Source organism: Epinephelus lanceolatus, chromosome 7, assembly GCF_041903045.1.
Source record: "Epinephelus lanceolatus isolate andai-2023 chromosome 7, ASM4190304v1, whole genome shotgun sequence".
NCBI lineage: Eukaryota > Metazoa > Chordata > Actinopteri > Perciformes > Serranidae > Epinephelus > Epinephelus lanceolatus.
In genome coordinates this window covers 42,685,147-42,701,039 of record NC_135740.1, presented here as the reverse complement: position 1 = coordinate 42,701,039, position 15,893 = coordinate 42,685,147, and the positions used below count along the sequence as shown (strand labels likewise).

General features: G+C 36.9%; 1 protein-coding gene across 1 annotated transcript in view; it reads right to left on the bottom strand.

Annotated features, from left to right (window-relative positions):
* Window positions 1–346: 346 nt before the first annotated feature.
* The window catches only part of ppargc1b (peroxisome proliferator-activated receptor gamma, coactivator 1 beta), a 133,964-nt gene continuing 118,417 nt past the window's right edge, over window positions 347–15,893 (bottom strand). The window contains exons 7-12 of the mRNA XM_033633823.2: window positions 14,809–14,873; window positions 6,153–6,807; window positions 5,096–5,153; window positions 4,596–4,714; window positions 2,138–2,265; window positions 347–932 (exon numbers count right to left, since the gene is read on the bottom strand). Coding sequence (XP_033489714.1) covers window positions 841–932; window positions 2,138–2,265; window positions 4,596–4,714; window positions 5,096–5,153; window positions 6,153–6,807; window positions 14,809–14,873 — 1,117 coding nt within the window. The 3' untranslated portion in view covers window positions 347–840. The remainder of the gene's footprint in view (window positions 933–2,137; window positions 2,266–4,595; window positions 4,715–5,095; window positions 5,154–6,152; window positions 6,808–14,808; window positions 14,874–15,893) is intronic.

Sequence of the window (15,893 nt, the reverse complement as noted above, 5' to 3'; positions counted from 1 at the left end):
TGGGACAGTGGAGGACAGCGGAGACATTTACCTCCTTACAGTGCATAGATCAAATCAAGGAAGCACTACAATTACAAAAAAGAAAAAAACATGATTTTTTTCTTCTTCATTTTAGATTTGTAAACTTTATCAGTCATCAAATGATTACGTTAAATGTTTTTTTATATTCTTTGTCCATAACACACACACAACAGATTTTGAAATTTATAACATCCACAATTTTCGCTAAAACAAAGCAGGGTTATTTTTTTTATTTGAATTTTTTTGTTCTGGTTATACAACCGCACAACTTCATGGTGAACACAGCTTGCAGGTTCACCACCCGTAACCGGAAAGAGGGTAGGGGTTTCTTTTTTTATTTTTTTTTTACAAAACAAACAGAACATAGAACACGCACACGCAGAAACACACACCACAACGACCAACGCAACGCAGGAATAGCAAGGATTTGCTACAGAGGTCTCTCATGCCCGCTCTTCCAAGCTGGGCAATGATGTCACCAACACAGACGGTTTTGTTATTGTTGTTCAGCAGAGAACTGAATCATTTATCGTTTTTGTTGTTGTACCATTGCTGTTAAAAGTCCTGTTTCCTCCATGGTCTCTTAACTCCTCTGGACTCCCAGTGGCTTCCTCGTTTTTAAGCAGTATCCTCCGGTGAAAGAAACTTAAAAAACAACGAGGTCCTTATCGTTACTTTATTCCAATGGTAAAAATGTAAACATTTTGCGAGGTCGCCTTGCATGGAGGTACTAAGAGGCCTGTCTTAGGGCAGAGCCGTGTAGTTGGAGGGGTGTTGCTGCAGTTTACTAAGGCTGGCCAGTCAGGGGGTGCCGTGCTGTCAGCGATGCAGGGACTTCTGGGCCTCTTTCAGCAGAGTGTCAAAGTCCAGTGCATCGTACTTGCTCTTGACGGGGCCCGGGCCGGCCTCATCTTAAAGACAGAAAATCAAGGTCAAATTGTTTATCTAAACCAGTGTGAATAGTACTTGTATAAAAATTCGGCTTCAAATAACATATCAGTTATGAATCATTCATTTGATCTAACTCCGCATCAGAGAGAGAGTTATGACACTCGTTTTATGGCACCTGAAGATTGCAGCATCCCAACACAGCACCGCTTCATGCTGTTAAAACAATACTCACACCTTGGTTTAATTATTATAGAAAACCCCTTTGATTCTTTTGATCTGATGACCCTTATGGACTAAAAGAATGTGAATAACTCAATGGGTAATTGAGGAATTGATACATGTTTCTTGTTTACCATGCCCGTAAATTTCAATAAATTACTGTATTCTTTGGTGCTCACGGCTTCACTAAAATGAACTCAACGATTCAATTGTGGAGAATCAAACCAAGCATATCGTATGTAGCATCTCTGTTTTGACATTTTATGCCCATCAAAGCAGCTAAATAACATTAGCTCAAGTAGTCAACAACCCGGTTTTATACAACCCAGAACTTCTATAAAAATTAAATGTTTGGCAACTAGACCAGGCCTCTAATTGAGACGGGCGTTTTTTTTGTCAAAACGTGTAGCCACACTGGTCTAGTAAAAGGGACTGGGTGTTTAATTGGGACTGCTCTTTTCATTGAAGTTTTATGGTATGTGCCTTTGTCACTACTTGCTTGTTTTAGGGATTTACATACCATCTGCGATGGTGGTGCGATAACCTCTTATATGAGTGTTTATTGTTTACATCATGCAAACCCAGGAGTTCATCTCCAGTGGAATCCTCTAGTAACAAGACCAGTACATAGTAAAGTCTGTGAACAATGCCATTCATGATGCTGCCAAACACACGGTTAAAAAGCAGGTATGTGTCTGGCAGTAAACTTTTGTGGTGCTTTTACAAAGAGTTTAGCTTTGGTGAATTCTGATACAAAAACTTGCGCCATGATCCAGTTGCAAACCCTTTGACAAATCTATTTTCTTAGTCTAAGTCTAGAAACAAAACTAGCTACTAATCTCTAATAGTTTCATATAGACAGCCAACACTAAACCTGGCATAGTCACTTTATCATCAAGCTTTATCATCATGCTGGTTTACTGTTCCAGCCACTCAGTAAAAGTATAACTCAGTATAACTTTGTGAGTGTGTGTGTGTGTGTGTGTGTGTGTGTGTGTGTGATTACCAAGATCTATGTAGCGTTTCCTTGTCAGCCTCCGTAGGCCTGCAGGTCCATTCTGGAAAACAGTTTCCTGTTCTCTCCAGTGCTTTTGAACCCCTGACTGGCGGATCTTTATCACCCCACAGCGCTCCCTACAACCAGACAGGTAGAGAGACAGATACACGCATTATGATGATGATTGCTTTTGAGAGGATGAGTGGAGACATGTTATTGGCATCAGTAGAGATGGAGAGTGGTGACAAATCATGTGCATCCTGTCATTCAATGTGCATTCAATGTACAAATTGAAAAAATAAATAAGTAAATTTGATTGACGTAGTCCAATACAGGAAAACAGCAGGAGAAATGAAACCAAAAACATTCTGACTGATACCTGATCTGTATTTACTAGATCAAGTATATTTCAGGACAGTATAATTTTTGAACATGAGTCCAAGGTAAGTGTAAGGACAAATGTTTGGGGTTGTATGCAACAGAAAGAGGACACCCTTTTTTAGTTTAGCTTTTTAAAGTCATATTTAATTAATCCCCGTGGGTAAGTTTGTCCTCTGTAAACCACCCATTCTAACTATTTAGTATCAGTGGCCAGCAACAGTGCAGAGCCCAGGGACTCCAACTCCAGTTCTGAGGTCAGTGCCTTGGTCAAAGGCACATTTAAAGGTACTGTGCGTAACTTTTTACATGTATCAATTCTTTTTTTTTTTCGACAACTGTTGACAGGTGAACAAGATGGAAGGTAACTTAAAAACTGAGACCTTCCCTGACTTTCTGTGTTTCCATCTGGCAGCCTGTGGACTGATTTCTTTGTAAAGGACTCAGTGTGCAACCGTAGCTAATGTTAGCTAAGAAATGGAGTCCACTTGCATCAACAAATGACTGGCAACCACCACAACACAGAGTTTCCGTTATATACATTTTTGACAGTGGCCTGGAGATAGACCTTAATACCCTGTAGCAACTTGAATTCAGCCAGAGCAAGACTGGATGCCTAAAGGCCGGGGGTCTGCCCTTTGGACTGGCCCTAGTTCCTGCCAGAGTAGCAGAATTTCTATTGCTGTCTCTACATGGGTTCGACCCAGCGCTGCTTCGGGCCACCAGCCCACTGTGAACCACTGGTTTGGGTTTGCTTGAATGATTAACACTGTCTAATTCATCCAGACTTAAGGGCAAAATTGGCTTGCTGCTTCCATGTGCAAATTAATTTACCAGATGACATCCCAAAGCCACCAACACCATATCCATGAGGCGTAGCTAAGTTAGAGCTAGTTGGCTAACCTTAGCTTGCTTGCTTTCTAATGTTATTGCTAGCAAGACACTGAGTGGATATGTTAGTTGGGTAGCTTGCCAAATTGCCTCACCAGCTAACATGATACTAACTTACAGTGTTGATTTAGTCAACAATAAATGATGTAATGGTTCAAAGCCCTTCCTGCTAGCCAAGAGCTAACCATGAACTATGCTCAGGTTAGCCAGCTAGCTGTACACCGTTGGTTGCTTTGTAATGTCAGCTAATAAAACAATTTGCAAATTGTTATAGGAGTTATAGGAACAGTGTCAATGATACATTATCCTAAATGTGATATTTATTTCCGATGTTCTATAAACATGATGACTGTCAGTCGCAGTTAGTCTCGTGAATGTCACATCAACATTTTAGCCGATGCCCAGGTGCTCATGCTCAGAGCAACAGGATGCTGACTACGGTTCACTTAACAGCCTCAGAGCGGTGTCACCAGTAACAACGTTGTTCACTCAGAAAGTTTGGAGTTTGAGCCTGGGACTCCTGTTAGTGCCAGATGTCTCATAGGCAGGAGTCAGTGGTTATGTATGTTGCAGAAAGAGGTGTCCCAACTTTTTAGACAAAGAACTGAAAATAGTGGCATAAATGATGACTCAGCATTGGAGCAAAAACAGGAACACCAGAGGCTCAAACTGCTGCAGCAGTCATTACAATGTTAGTTTGCACAAGTACCACCAGACTTTTTCTTTCAGACAAGAGATTAAGAGAAGATATTAAAGTATATTTAAAGTTGTTCCAACAAATTGTCAGTTTGTGATTTTCAGTCCTGCTGAAGACTTTAAAATGTTTGTAGCCCACTGACTGGCAGGATTGGTTCCTCAACAACTTCCTTCTTTTTGTTTTGTGGTGTTCTTACATCTCAACAGTTTCCCAGAAGTTGCCACATTACTTCAGGGGAGTTGAGACAGGCTTTTCTGATGACTTGCTATTTACACTTCAGGTCCAGTGACTCAGTTTTTTTAACGTTAATCTCTCAATGTACTATGAATTAATGACATTGCAACATTATCTGACTACAATACTTTCATTTTGTTTTACGGGCTGCATTTTAAAACTAGCAAACTGCGACCGATAGCACAAGAACCAGGTTAACTGCATCTCGGAAAAAAGTTCTCCTATCTTCTCTTTTCCAGCAGGAGGAATTCAGATCAGGACACTTACTCGTTGCAGATGATGACTTTGCAGTCCTCAGGTTTGCCGAAAACCTGGAAGCGTTTCCTCAGCATGTTCTGGGTCACGCTGGTTGGCAGGTTGTGGATGTAAAACACCTGGCAGTTGTCCTGGCAACAGGGAAACCATGGCAACAGTCAGGACAAAGGACAATACAGAATACAGACAGACGTGGGAACTGAAGCAGGAACGCTGAGTGTAGGGCGGCATCCTGAGGCTCAACACTTCACATGCCCCTCTGTTCATCTGCATGCAGTCTGTTGTTCTGATCCTGCAGCTGCAGTATCCTTCTGAAGATACATTATGTGTTATCAGTTTGCTTATGTGTGTTTACACGTGAAAACTCATGTACCAAAATCATCTTTGGATGCTTCAGGGCATGGACTATTTGACTTTTAGAAGTGTGTTGTACAGTCTAGTGAGCTCAGGGCTACTGAGGTGGAGTTATTTTAAAGTTTCAGTATGCAAAAGAGCCTGAATGTTCTTTTCACCTCATCAGACTTGGCTTTGTTCCTCTGTTCGTCGTCGGGACAGATCTCCGAGTTTTCACTATAAGAGGACAAGGAAGAAAAGGAGACACAGAGAGAGGATAGTGAGTGAGATAAGGGCAGACACAAGGTGAAACTGAAATGTCAGACATGAGGAAACAGGTGAACTGCGGCAAAAAAGGAGACTTTCTCCCACCGACTGCAGCACAGCATCGCTCTGTTCTCCTTTCTCTTACATCCCCACCCTTTTCCCTGCCATTGTCTTCCATGTACAGAAATAATATGACCACTGACCTTATTCTCAGTGAGACAGCCAAGTCAAACTGTATCTTACACAGGTAGAAATGAATACTGACCTTATTCTGAGTTAGAGCAGTACAGTCTCAGAGTGAAATGTTTATAGAACAGTTCTTTTCATACTGTATTTCTGTTGACATGCTACAGATGGTAATGCCTGCCAGTGACTGAATACATCACCTTCACAGTCCAGTGCATCACCGTATGTACAGTACGTAACCTTAACTAGGATTTAAAGGAAAAGTGCTTTATGGAACTGGCCCCTGGCATTCAACCTAATCTTTCTGTCATTTTGGTGCCTTTGTTTACTCTCTAGGGTTGCGTGATGATATACTGTTACTATTTGGATGATACACATTTTTCCACTGTCAGAGATTTTTCCATTTTGCAAACATACTGTTCCTGTAGCCATTCTTTGATACAGCTACACGAGTACATTTATACTGGTTGGTGTGCCGTATGTGGCCCAATGTGTTGAGAAAATTACTTCAGAGTTGTACTTGGATTGACTTGGAGTGTATAAATGTCTAAAATGTCCTTCAATAATGCAGAGTTGTTCTTTCTTTCACATCCTCTTTGGAGTTTATCTCGGTCTAATACTGTGTTCTACTTGTATTGTTTCCTTCCCCCTGCCACATTCTTCCTTTTCTTTCTCTCGATCTGATACTCCCCCTCTACATTTCATTGTCAGTCTTATCTCCTTGACCCACATCTTAACACCTCTCCTTCCCCTCCTCCTGCAGACGCCGTCTCTCTGTCTCACCTGGAGTCTGTCTTGCTAGCGGGGGAGTCGGGACACAGGTGGAGGATGGGCGAGGGTGAGCGAGATGCACACGAACGCTCCGCCTCTTCCTCTGAGGCCGGTGGTGTGGCAGCTGCCGACTGGCAGTGCGACGGCGCCGTTGACGGTATCACCACTGGCGTCGTCTGCTGCTCGAGCGGTTCTGCAACTTCTGACACCACCAGCCTTTCGCCGTTCTCCTTTCCATTTCCATCCGCTACCTGATCGTCAGCTGCTTTGGGTGCTGAGGTGCCAACGCCATCGCTCCCTCCTTGCGCCTGCAATATGGCGCCCAGCATGGCAGCACTACGCTTGCGGCTCTCCCCGAGGCTCAGCACACAGTAGTCGTGGTCACCAAAGGTGCGGTGGGTGTCGCTGTCACCAGCCTGGCCCATGCGCCGCAGCTGGGCGTACAACTCTGTCTGCTCTGGAAGCTTCCGCTGGTGATGAGCACGGCTCAGCCAGGATGAGCCCTTCGTGGCAACACTGGTGTTGGTGCTTGAGGACTCGCTGCCACTTCCTCCACCATCCCCACTGCTGCCACCACACGTTCCTTCACCTCCCTTTCCTCCATCTGCTGGTTTGAAGAGCTCATCCTCCACTGGTTTGTGAGGCGGGGTGGTGGGAGGGGTGAGACCTGAGGAGAGAGGGAAGAGATACCCACATGAGCAGGAAATGAACTGAACCCTGCCAGGACATATTCCAACACATTACCCTCATGTATCTACAGTGTATATGCAAGAATACTGAACATTAATTCAGTGCCTTTAAGACTTCTTTAAAGAAAATGTCTTTATATATGAAGATCTCGTCACCACTTTCAATCACATTTATTATACTCTGATTGCGAGGTAGCACAACTAAACAGTCTGAGTTTGTGATAACTCCTTGGACAATTTTATCAACAGATGGGTCAACAGGGTGGGAACAAAGCTCAAGAGAATGAACTGAGTGACTAACCCAATGCAAGGTTTATCAGAAGGACTAATGTCCGACATACACAAGAGGTAGAAATGATTGCTACAAAACAGATGCCCATTTGAACTCTTTATTATTATTATGAGTGAGTTATCATGTTTTATTTGTGTGACATGGCACATTTTTGGAGTTGTAAACAGTTTGACCAAAACATTTAATGTTGTTGTTTGTTGTTGTATTGTGTATACATGATAAACTTTCTATATGTATTTGTGTTCTTTCACCTTCTTGTATGAACATAATAGCTAAATGTTTATATTGACTTTTGACCAGCTTCCTTGACCCTGTTATTTGTAGCTCTATTTCTGTTTCTGTGTATAAATATTAAAAGCAAACAACTTTTTTATGTGTACACATTCCTGACTAATAAACCTGAGTCTGTTTTGTTCTGTGACTCTTTTTATGTATAGTATGTCATAAAATGTCAATAAAAGACATATTATACTATGTCATAAAAATGCCACAATAAAGTATGTCTAAAACAGTTTAAAAAAATGAATTAAAAACAGTTGTAGTATATTGTGTCAAAAAAAAAAACAATCATGGTATACTATGTCCTAAAATTACATGACAAAACATCATAGTATATTATGTTGTCCCAAATCATGAAAAGAAAACTCAAAGTATAGTATGTCATCCTAAATCATGATAAAACTTAATAGTATAGTAAGTTGTCGAAAATAATGAAAACAAGTCATAGAATAGTATGTCGTCCGAAATCATGTAAAAACTTCATAGCATAGTATGTCGTCCAAAATCATAAAAGAACATCATTGTATAGTATGCCATCCGAAATCATGATAAACTGTCACAGTATAGTAAGTTGTCAAAAATAATGAAAAGAAGTCATAGCATGGTATGTCAGCCGAAATCATGAAAAAAAGTCATAGTATGTCCTCCCAAATCATGAAAAAAAGTCATAGTATAGTATGTCGTTCAAAATCATGAAAAAAAGTCATAGTATAGTATGTTGTTCGAAATCATTAAAAAAGTAATAGTAAAGTATGTCGTCCGAAATCATGAAATAAAACTCATACTATAGTATGTCGTCCAAAATCAGGAAAAAAAAGTCACAGTATAGTATGTCATCCGAAATCAGTAAAAAACTTTGTACTATAGTATGTCGCCCAAAATCAAGAAAAACGTAATATAATAGTATGTCATTCAAAATCATGTAAAAACTTTACAGTATAGTATGTCGTCCGAAATCAGGAAAAAAGTCATAGTATATAGTATGTCGTCTGAAATCAGGAAAAAAGTCAGACTATAGAATGTCGGCCAAAATCATGAAAAAAAGTCATAGTATAGTATGTCGTCTGAAATCAGGAAAAAAAGTCATAGTATGTCGTCCGAAATCATGAAAAAAAGTCATAGTATAGTATGTCATCTGAAATCATGAAAAAAAGTCATAGTATAGTATGTCGTCCGAAATCATGAAAAAAAGTTAGAATAGTATGTTGTCTGAAATCATGAAAAAAAGTCATAGTATAGTATGTCGTCCCAAATCAAGAAAAAAAGTCATAGTTTAGCATGTCATCATAAATCAGTAAAAAACTTCGTAGTATAGTATGTCGCCCAAAATCAAGAAAAAACGTAATAGAATAGTATGTCATTCAAAATCAGGAAAAAAAGTCATAGTATAGTATGTCGTCCAAAATCATGAAAAAAATCATAGTAAAGTACGTCGTCCAAAATCGAGAAAAAAAAGTCATACTATAGTTTGTCGTCCAAAATCATGAAAAAAAGTCATACTATAGTATGTTGTTCGAAATCATGAAAAAAAGTCATAGTATAGCATGTCATCATAAATCAGTAAAAAACTTCGTAGTATAGTATATCGCCCAAAATCATGAAAAAAGTCATAGAATAGTATGTTGTCCTAAATCATGTAAAAAAGTCATACTATAGTATGTCGTCCAAAATCAGGAAAAAAAGTCATACTATAGTATGTCGTCCAAAATCAGGAAAAAAAAGTCACAGTATAGTATGTCATCAGAAATCAGTAAAAAACTTCGTAGTATAGTATGTCACCCAAAATCATGTAAAAACTTCACATGTCGTCCGAAATCAGGAAAAAAAGTCATAGTATTGTATGTCGTCCGAAATCAAGAAAAAACGTAATAGAATAATATGTCATTCAAAATCATGTAAAAACTTCACAGTATAGTATGTTGTCCGAAATCACGAAAAAAGTCAGACTATAGAATGTCGGCCAAAATCATGAAAAAACGTCATAGTATAGTATGTCGTCCAAAATCGTGAAAAAAAGTCATAGTATAGTATGTCGTCTGAAATCAGGAAAAAAGTCATAGTATAGTATGTCGTCCCAAATCAAGAAAAAACGTCATAGAAAAGTATGTCCTTCAAAATCATGTAAAAACTTCATACTATAGTATGTCGTCAGAAATCAGGAAAAAAAGTCATAGTACAGTATGTCGTCCGAAATCATGAAAAAAAGTCATAGTATAGTATGTCGTCCCAAATCAAGAAAAAAAGTCATAGTTTAGCATGTCATCATAAATCAGTAAAAAACTTCGTAGTATAGTATGTCGCCCTAAATCATGAAAAAAAGTCATAGGATAGTATGTTGTCCTAAATCATGTAAAAAAGTCATACTATAGTATGTCGTCCAAAATCAGGAAAAAAAAGTCACAGTATAGTATGTCATCAGAAATCAGTAAAAAACTTCATAGTATAGTATGTCGCCCAAAATCAAGAAAAAACGTAAGAGAATAGTATGTCATTCAAAATCAGGAAAAAAAGTCATAGTATAGTATGTCGTGCAAAATCATGAAAAAAATCATAGTAAAGTACGTCGTCCGAAATCAGGAAAAAAAAGTCATACTAGTATGTTGTTCGAAATCATGAAAAAACGTCATAGTATAGTATGTCGCCCAAAATCAAGAAAAAACGTCATAGAATAGTATGTTGACCGAAACAATGTAAAAAAGTCATAGTATAGTATGTCATCCGAAATCATGAAAAAAGTCATAGTATAGTATGTCGTCCAAAATCAAGAAAAAACGTCATAGAATAGTATGTCGTCCGAAATCATGAAAAAAAGTAATTGTATAGTATGTCGTCCAAAAAAAAAGAAAAAACTTCTAAGTACAGTATGTCATCAAAAATCATGAAAAAACATCACAGTATAGTATGTTGTACTAAATCATGAAAAAAAAGTCATAGTATAGTATGTTGTCCAAAATCTTGAAAAAGTTATAGTATAGCATGTCATCTGAAATCATAACAAAACATCATGGTATAGTAAGTTGTCAAAAATAATGAAAAAAAAATAATAGTATAGTATGTTGTACGAAATAATAAAAATCGTCCAGGTATAGTTAGTTGTCAAAAATCATGAAAAAAAGTCATAGTATAGTATGTCGTATGAAATCATAATAAAACGTCATAAACCATCAAGAAACATCTTAGTAAAGTTTATCGTCTGAAATCATAATAAAACATCATAAATCATGAAAAAAAGTCATAGTTTAGTATGTCGTCAGAAATCATAATAAAACGTCATAAATCATGAAAAAAAGTCATAGTATAGTTTGTCGTCTGAAATCATGAAAAAAAGTCATAGTATAGTATGTCGTCCGAAATCATGAAAAAAAGTCATAGAATAGTATGTCGTCTGAAATCATGAAAAAAAAGTCATAGTATAGTATGTCGTCCCAAATCAAGAAAAAAAGTCATAGTTTAGCATGTCATCTGAAGTCAGTAAAAAACTTCGTAGTATAGTATGTCGCCCAAAATCATGAAAAAACGTAATAGAATAGTACGTCATTCAAAATCAGGAAAAATAGTATAGTATGTCGCCCAAAATCAAGAAAAAACGTAATAGAATAGTATGTCATTCAAAATCAGGAAAAAAAGTCATAGTATAGTATGTCGTCCAAAATCATGAAAAAAAATCATAGTAAAGTACGTCGTCCAAAATCGGGAAAAAAAAATTATACTATAGTATGTCGTCCAAAATCATGAAAAAAAGTCATACTATAGTATGTTGTTCGAAATCATGAAAAAAAGTCATAGTATAGCATGTCATCATAAATCAGTAAAAAACTTCGTAGTATAGTATATCGCCCAAAATCATGAAAAAAGTCATAGTTTAGCATGTCATCATAAATCAGTAAAAATCTTTGTAGTATAGTATATCGCCCAAAATCATGAAAAAAAGTCATAGAATACTATGTTGTCCTAAATCATGTAAAAAAGTCATACTATAGTATGTCGTCCAAAATCAGGAAAAAAAAGTCATGCTATAGTATGTCGTCCAAAATCAAGAAAAAAAAGTCACAGTATAGTATGTCATCAGAAATCAGTAAAAAACTTCGTAGTATAGTATGTCACCCAAAATCATGTAAAAACTTCACAGTATAGTATGTCGTCCGAAATCAGGAAAAAAAGTCATAGTATTGTATGTCGTCCGAAATCAAGAAAAAACGTAACAGAATAGTATGTCATTCAAAATCATGTAAAAACTTCACAGTATAGTATGTCATCCGAAATCACGAAAAAAGTCAGACTATAGAATGTCGGCCAAAATCATGAAAAAACGTCATAGTATACTATGTCGTCCAAAATCGTGAAAAAAAGTCATAGTATAGTATGTCGTCTGAAATCAGGAAAAAAGTCATAGTATAGTATGTCGTCCCAAATCAAGAAAAAACGTCATAGAAAAGTATGTCCTTCAAAATCATGTAAAAACTTCATACTATAGTATGTCGTCAGAAATCAGGAAAAAAAGTCATAGTACAGTATGACATCCGAAATCATGAAAAAAAGTCATAGTATAGTATGTCGTCCCAAATCAAGAAAAAAAGTCATAGTTTAGCATGTCATCTGAAGTCAGTAAAAAACTTCGTAGTATAGTATGTCGCCCAAAATCATGAAAAAACGTAATAGAATAGTACGTCATTCAAAATCAGGAAAAATAGTATAGTATGTCGCCCAAAATCAAGAAAAAACGTAATAGAATAGTATGTCATTCAAAATCAGGAAAAAAAGTCATAGTATAGTATGTCGTCCAAAATCATGAAAAAAAATCATAGTAAAGTACGTCGTCCAAAATCGGGAAAAAAAAATTATACTATAGTATGTCGTCCAAAATCATGAAAAAAAGTCATACTATAGTATGTTGTTCGAAATCATGAAAAAAAGTCATAGTATAGCATGTCATCATAAATCAGTAAAAAACTTCGTAGTATAGTATATCGCCCAAAATCATGAAAAAAGTCATAGTTTAGCATGTCATCATAAATCAGTAAAAATCTTTGTAGTATAGTATATCGCCCAAAATCATGAAAAAAAGTCATAGAATACTATGTTGTCCTAAATCATGTAAAAAAGTCATACTATAGTATGTCGTCCAAAATCAGGAAAAAAAAGTCATGCTATAGTATGTCGTCCAAAATCAAGAAAAAAAAGTCACAGTATAGTATGTCATCAGAAATCAGTAAAAAACTTCGTAGTATAGTATGTCACCCAAAATCATGTAAAAACTTCACAGTATAGTATGTCGTCCGAAATCAGGAAAAAAAGTCATAGTATTGTATGTCGTCCGAAATCAAGAAAAAACGTAACAGAATAGTATGTCATTCAAAATCATGTAAAAACTTCACAGTATAGTATGTCATCCGAAATCACGAAAAAAGTCAGACTATAGAATGTCGGCCAAAATCATGAAAAAACGTCATAGTATACTATGTCGTCCAAAATCGTGAAAAAAAGTCATAGTATAGTATGTCGTCTGAAATCAGGAAAAAAGTCATAGTATAGTATGTCGTCCCAAATCAAGAAAAAACGTCATAGAAAAGTATGTCCTTCAAAATCATGTAAAAACTTCATACTATAGTATGTCGTCAGAAATCAGGAAAAAAAGTCATAGTACAGTATGACATCCGAAATCATGAAAAAAAGTCATAGTATAGTATGTCGTCCCAAATCAAGAAAAAAAGTCATAGTTTAGCATGTCATCATAAATCAGTAAAAAACTTCGTAGTATAGTATGTCGCCCTGAATCATGAAAAAAAGTCATAGTATAGTATGTCGTCCAAAATCATGAAAAAAAGTCATAGTATAGTATGTTGTCCAAAATCATGAAAAAAAGTCATAGTATAGTATGTTGTCCAAAATCATGAAAAAAACGACATACTATAAGCATGTCGTCCGAAATCATGAAAAAAAAGTCATAGTACAGTATGTCGTCAGAAATCATGAAAAAAAAGTCATAGTATAGTATGTTGTCCAAAATCATGAAAAAACGTCATAGAATAGTATGTTGTCCGAAACAATGTAAAAAAGTCATAGTATAGTATGTCATCCGAAATCATGAAAAAAGTCATAGTATAGTATGTCGTCCAAAATCAAGAAAAAACGTCATAGAATAGTATGTCGTCCGAAATCATGAAAAAAAGTCATAGTACAGTATGTCGTCCAAAAAAAAAAAGAAAAAACTTCTAAGTACAGTATGTCATCAAAAATCATGAAAAAACATCACAGTATAGTATGTTGTACTAAATCATGAAAAAAAAGTCATAGTATAGTATGTTGTCCAAAATCTTGAAAAAGTTATAGTATAGCATGTCATCCGAAATCATAACAAAACGTCATGGTATAGTAAGTTGTCAAAAATAATGAAAAAAAAGTAATAGTATAGTATGTTGTACGAAATAATAAAAATCGTCCAGGTATAGTTAGTTGTCAAAAATCATGAAAAAAAGTCATAGTATAGTATGTCGTACGAAATCATAATAAAACGTCATAAACCATCAAGAAACATCTTAGTAAAGTTTATCGTCTGAAATCATAATAAAACATCATAGTATAGTATGTTGTCCAAAATCATGAAAAAAAGTCATAGTTTAGTATGTCGTCAGAAATCATAATAAAACGTCATAAATCATGAAAAAACGTCATAGTATAGTTTGTTGTCCAAAATCATGAAAAAACGTCATGGTATAGTAAGTTGTTAAAAATCATGAAAAAATGACATAGTATACAATTTGTCAAAAATGTCATTATGTCATTAACACCAGATTATGTCAAATCTGATTGGATTGTATAAATAAACTCAGAATCCCACTTGCACAATGATTAATTTCATGTAAACTGTAGCATACATGCTGTTGGGAAAAATAGAATTATTGGGGGAAAAAAAACTACAAAATTTGACTGGATTCCGAAAAATGGTGTTTCAGACCCAGTGGACACCCTGAACCTGATGATCATGATACTTTTACAGTTTTATTTTTATTACAAATAGTTAAACAAACCAAACAAATAACATAGAATGTGTAAATTACTGACGTTTGAGGTGCTAGTAGGCATTTTGTTATCTCAGGTTTAGACAGAACCAGACTAGCTGTTGACCCCGTTAAGCTAGCAGGCTTGGCTCCAGCTTTATCCAGATATGAGAGTGGTATCCATCTTCTCATCTTACTGCTAAATGTCAAACTGTTCCTTTAAGAAGCATCTTTTAAGCATCTTCAACTCAAGAGGGAATCTATCTCGGCTTCCTGTTACTTCTGATACCAAACCAAATAAGATTTGGTCCCACAATCCCTGTCCTTTATCACTGTATCTTTGGAGCTATAACCTGTTGACATCATCATATATCCAAACAAACAATAGTGTAAACATGAGCTATGTTTACCTGCCGTTCCACACAGATCCACACTGAGCGTCTGCTCGAAAGGCTTGGTGCTGTACTGGGACTCTCTGGTGAGGAGACACACAGATCAAAGAGGAGAGAAATTAGAGACTGCTGTGTCATGTTGGAATCTGTTGTATTTTTCAAACATCCAAAATCAACAAGAATCCAGCACCAGCCCTGAAGGGCTTCCCACTAAAAGCTTTCCTCCTATCCTGAAATAAAGACGGCACAGTTTCAGCTGATGTCTGCTGAATTTGAATTATGTTTCCCCCTGTAAATGCTACCGGCATTTCTCGGCGCTACTCATTTCTTATCACAACAACCATACGTACTCCGCTGTCCTCTCCCCTATTCTTCTTCTGCTTTCTATTTCTGGCTGTCTGTTTCTGTTTCTCCAGTTGCCATGAAAGGCAGGAGCGGTGCCGAGTGGATTGGCTTCAGGCGGGATATTACTTACCCTCCACAAAGAACAGGAGAGTAAAATAAAGAAAACACACAACTCTTTCTTTTTTGGGTGAGCGCTTCAGAAGACAGATTCATTTAGGAGATGGACGCACGCCAGCGGTTTGTACAGGGAAACATTCAGCTTTGTGACTGGTTAGAGCTGGAGAAGTTCCAGGATTTGAGGCTGGATGGTGGGGAGGTTAATTTGGAAAAGTAAGAGCAGTGAGGGCGCTCTGTCTGGCACAGATTAAAATCTGAGAAAGCCAGCCAGAGGTTCCAATTCATTAGGGATCCTGGAATAAAATCGCTGAGTTTAGGCCTGGTTTATCTTGTTACAAATTCCAAACATTATACAGGCTTATGAGATTATACATAACTGCAAATCATTTTCTAACTGGAATTACCGCCTCACAGATGTATGCCTCTGTGCAGGGGTCGAGTTGCAGATACAGTTTACATCCATGTCTGTGAAAACATGGCTGTTTCATACACAACTTAAGAAGATCTATACAATCAGCACGAGGTGGGCACCCAAGATTAGTGTCAACAATTCAGTATCTGATCAAATGTCTCCCCTTCTGTTCCTGAGACATGACGTCATAGCCAGAAAGGTGTTTTTGCAGAACATTATGATGTCACAG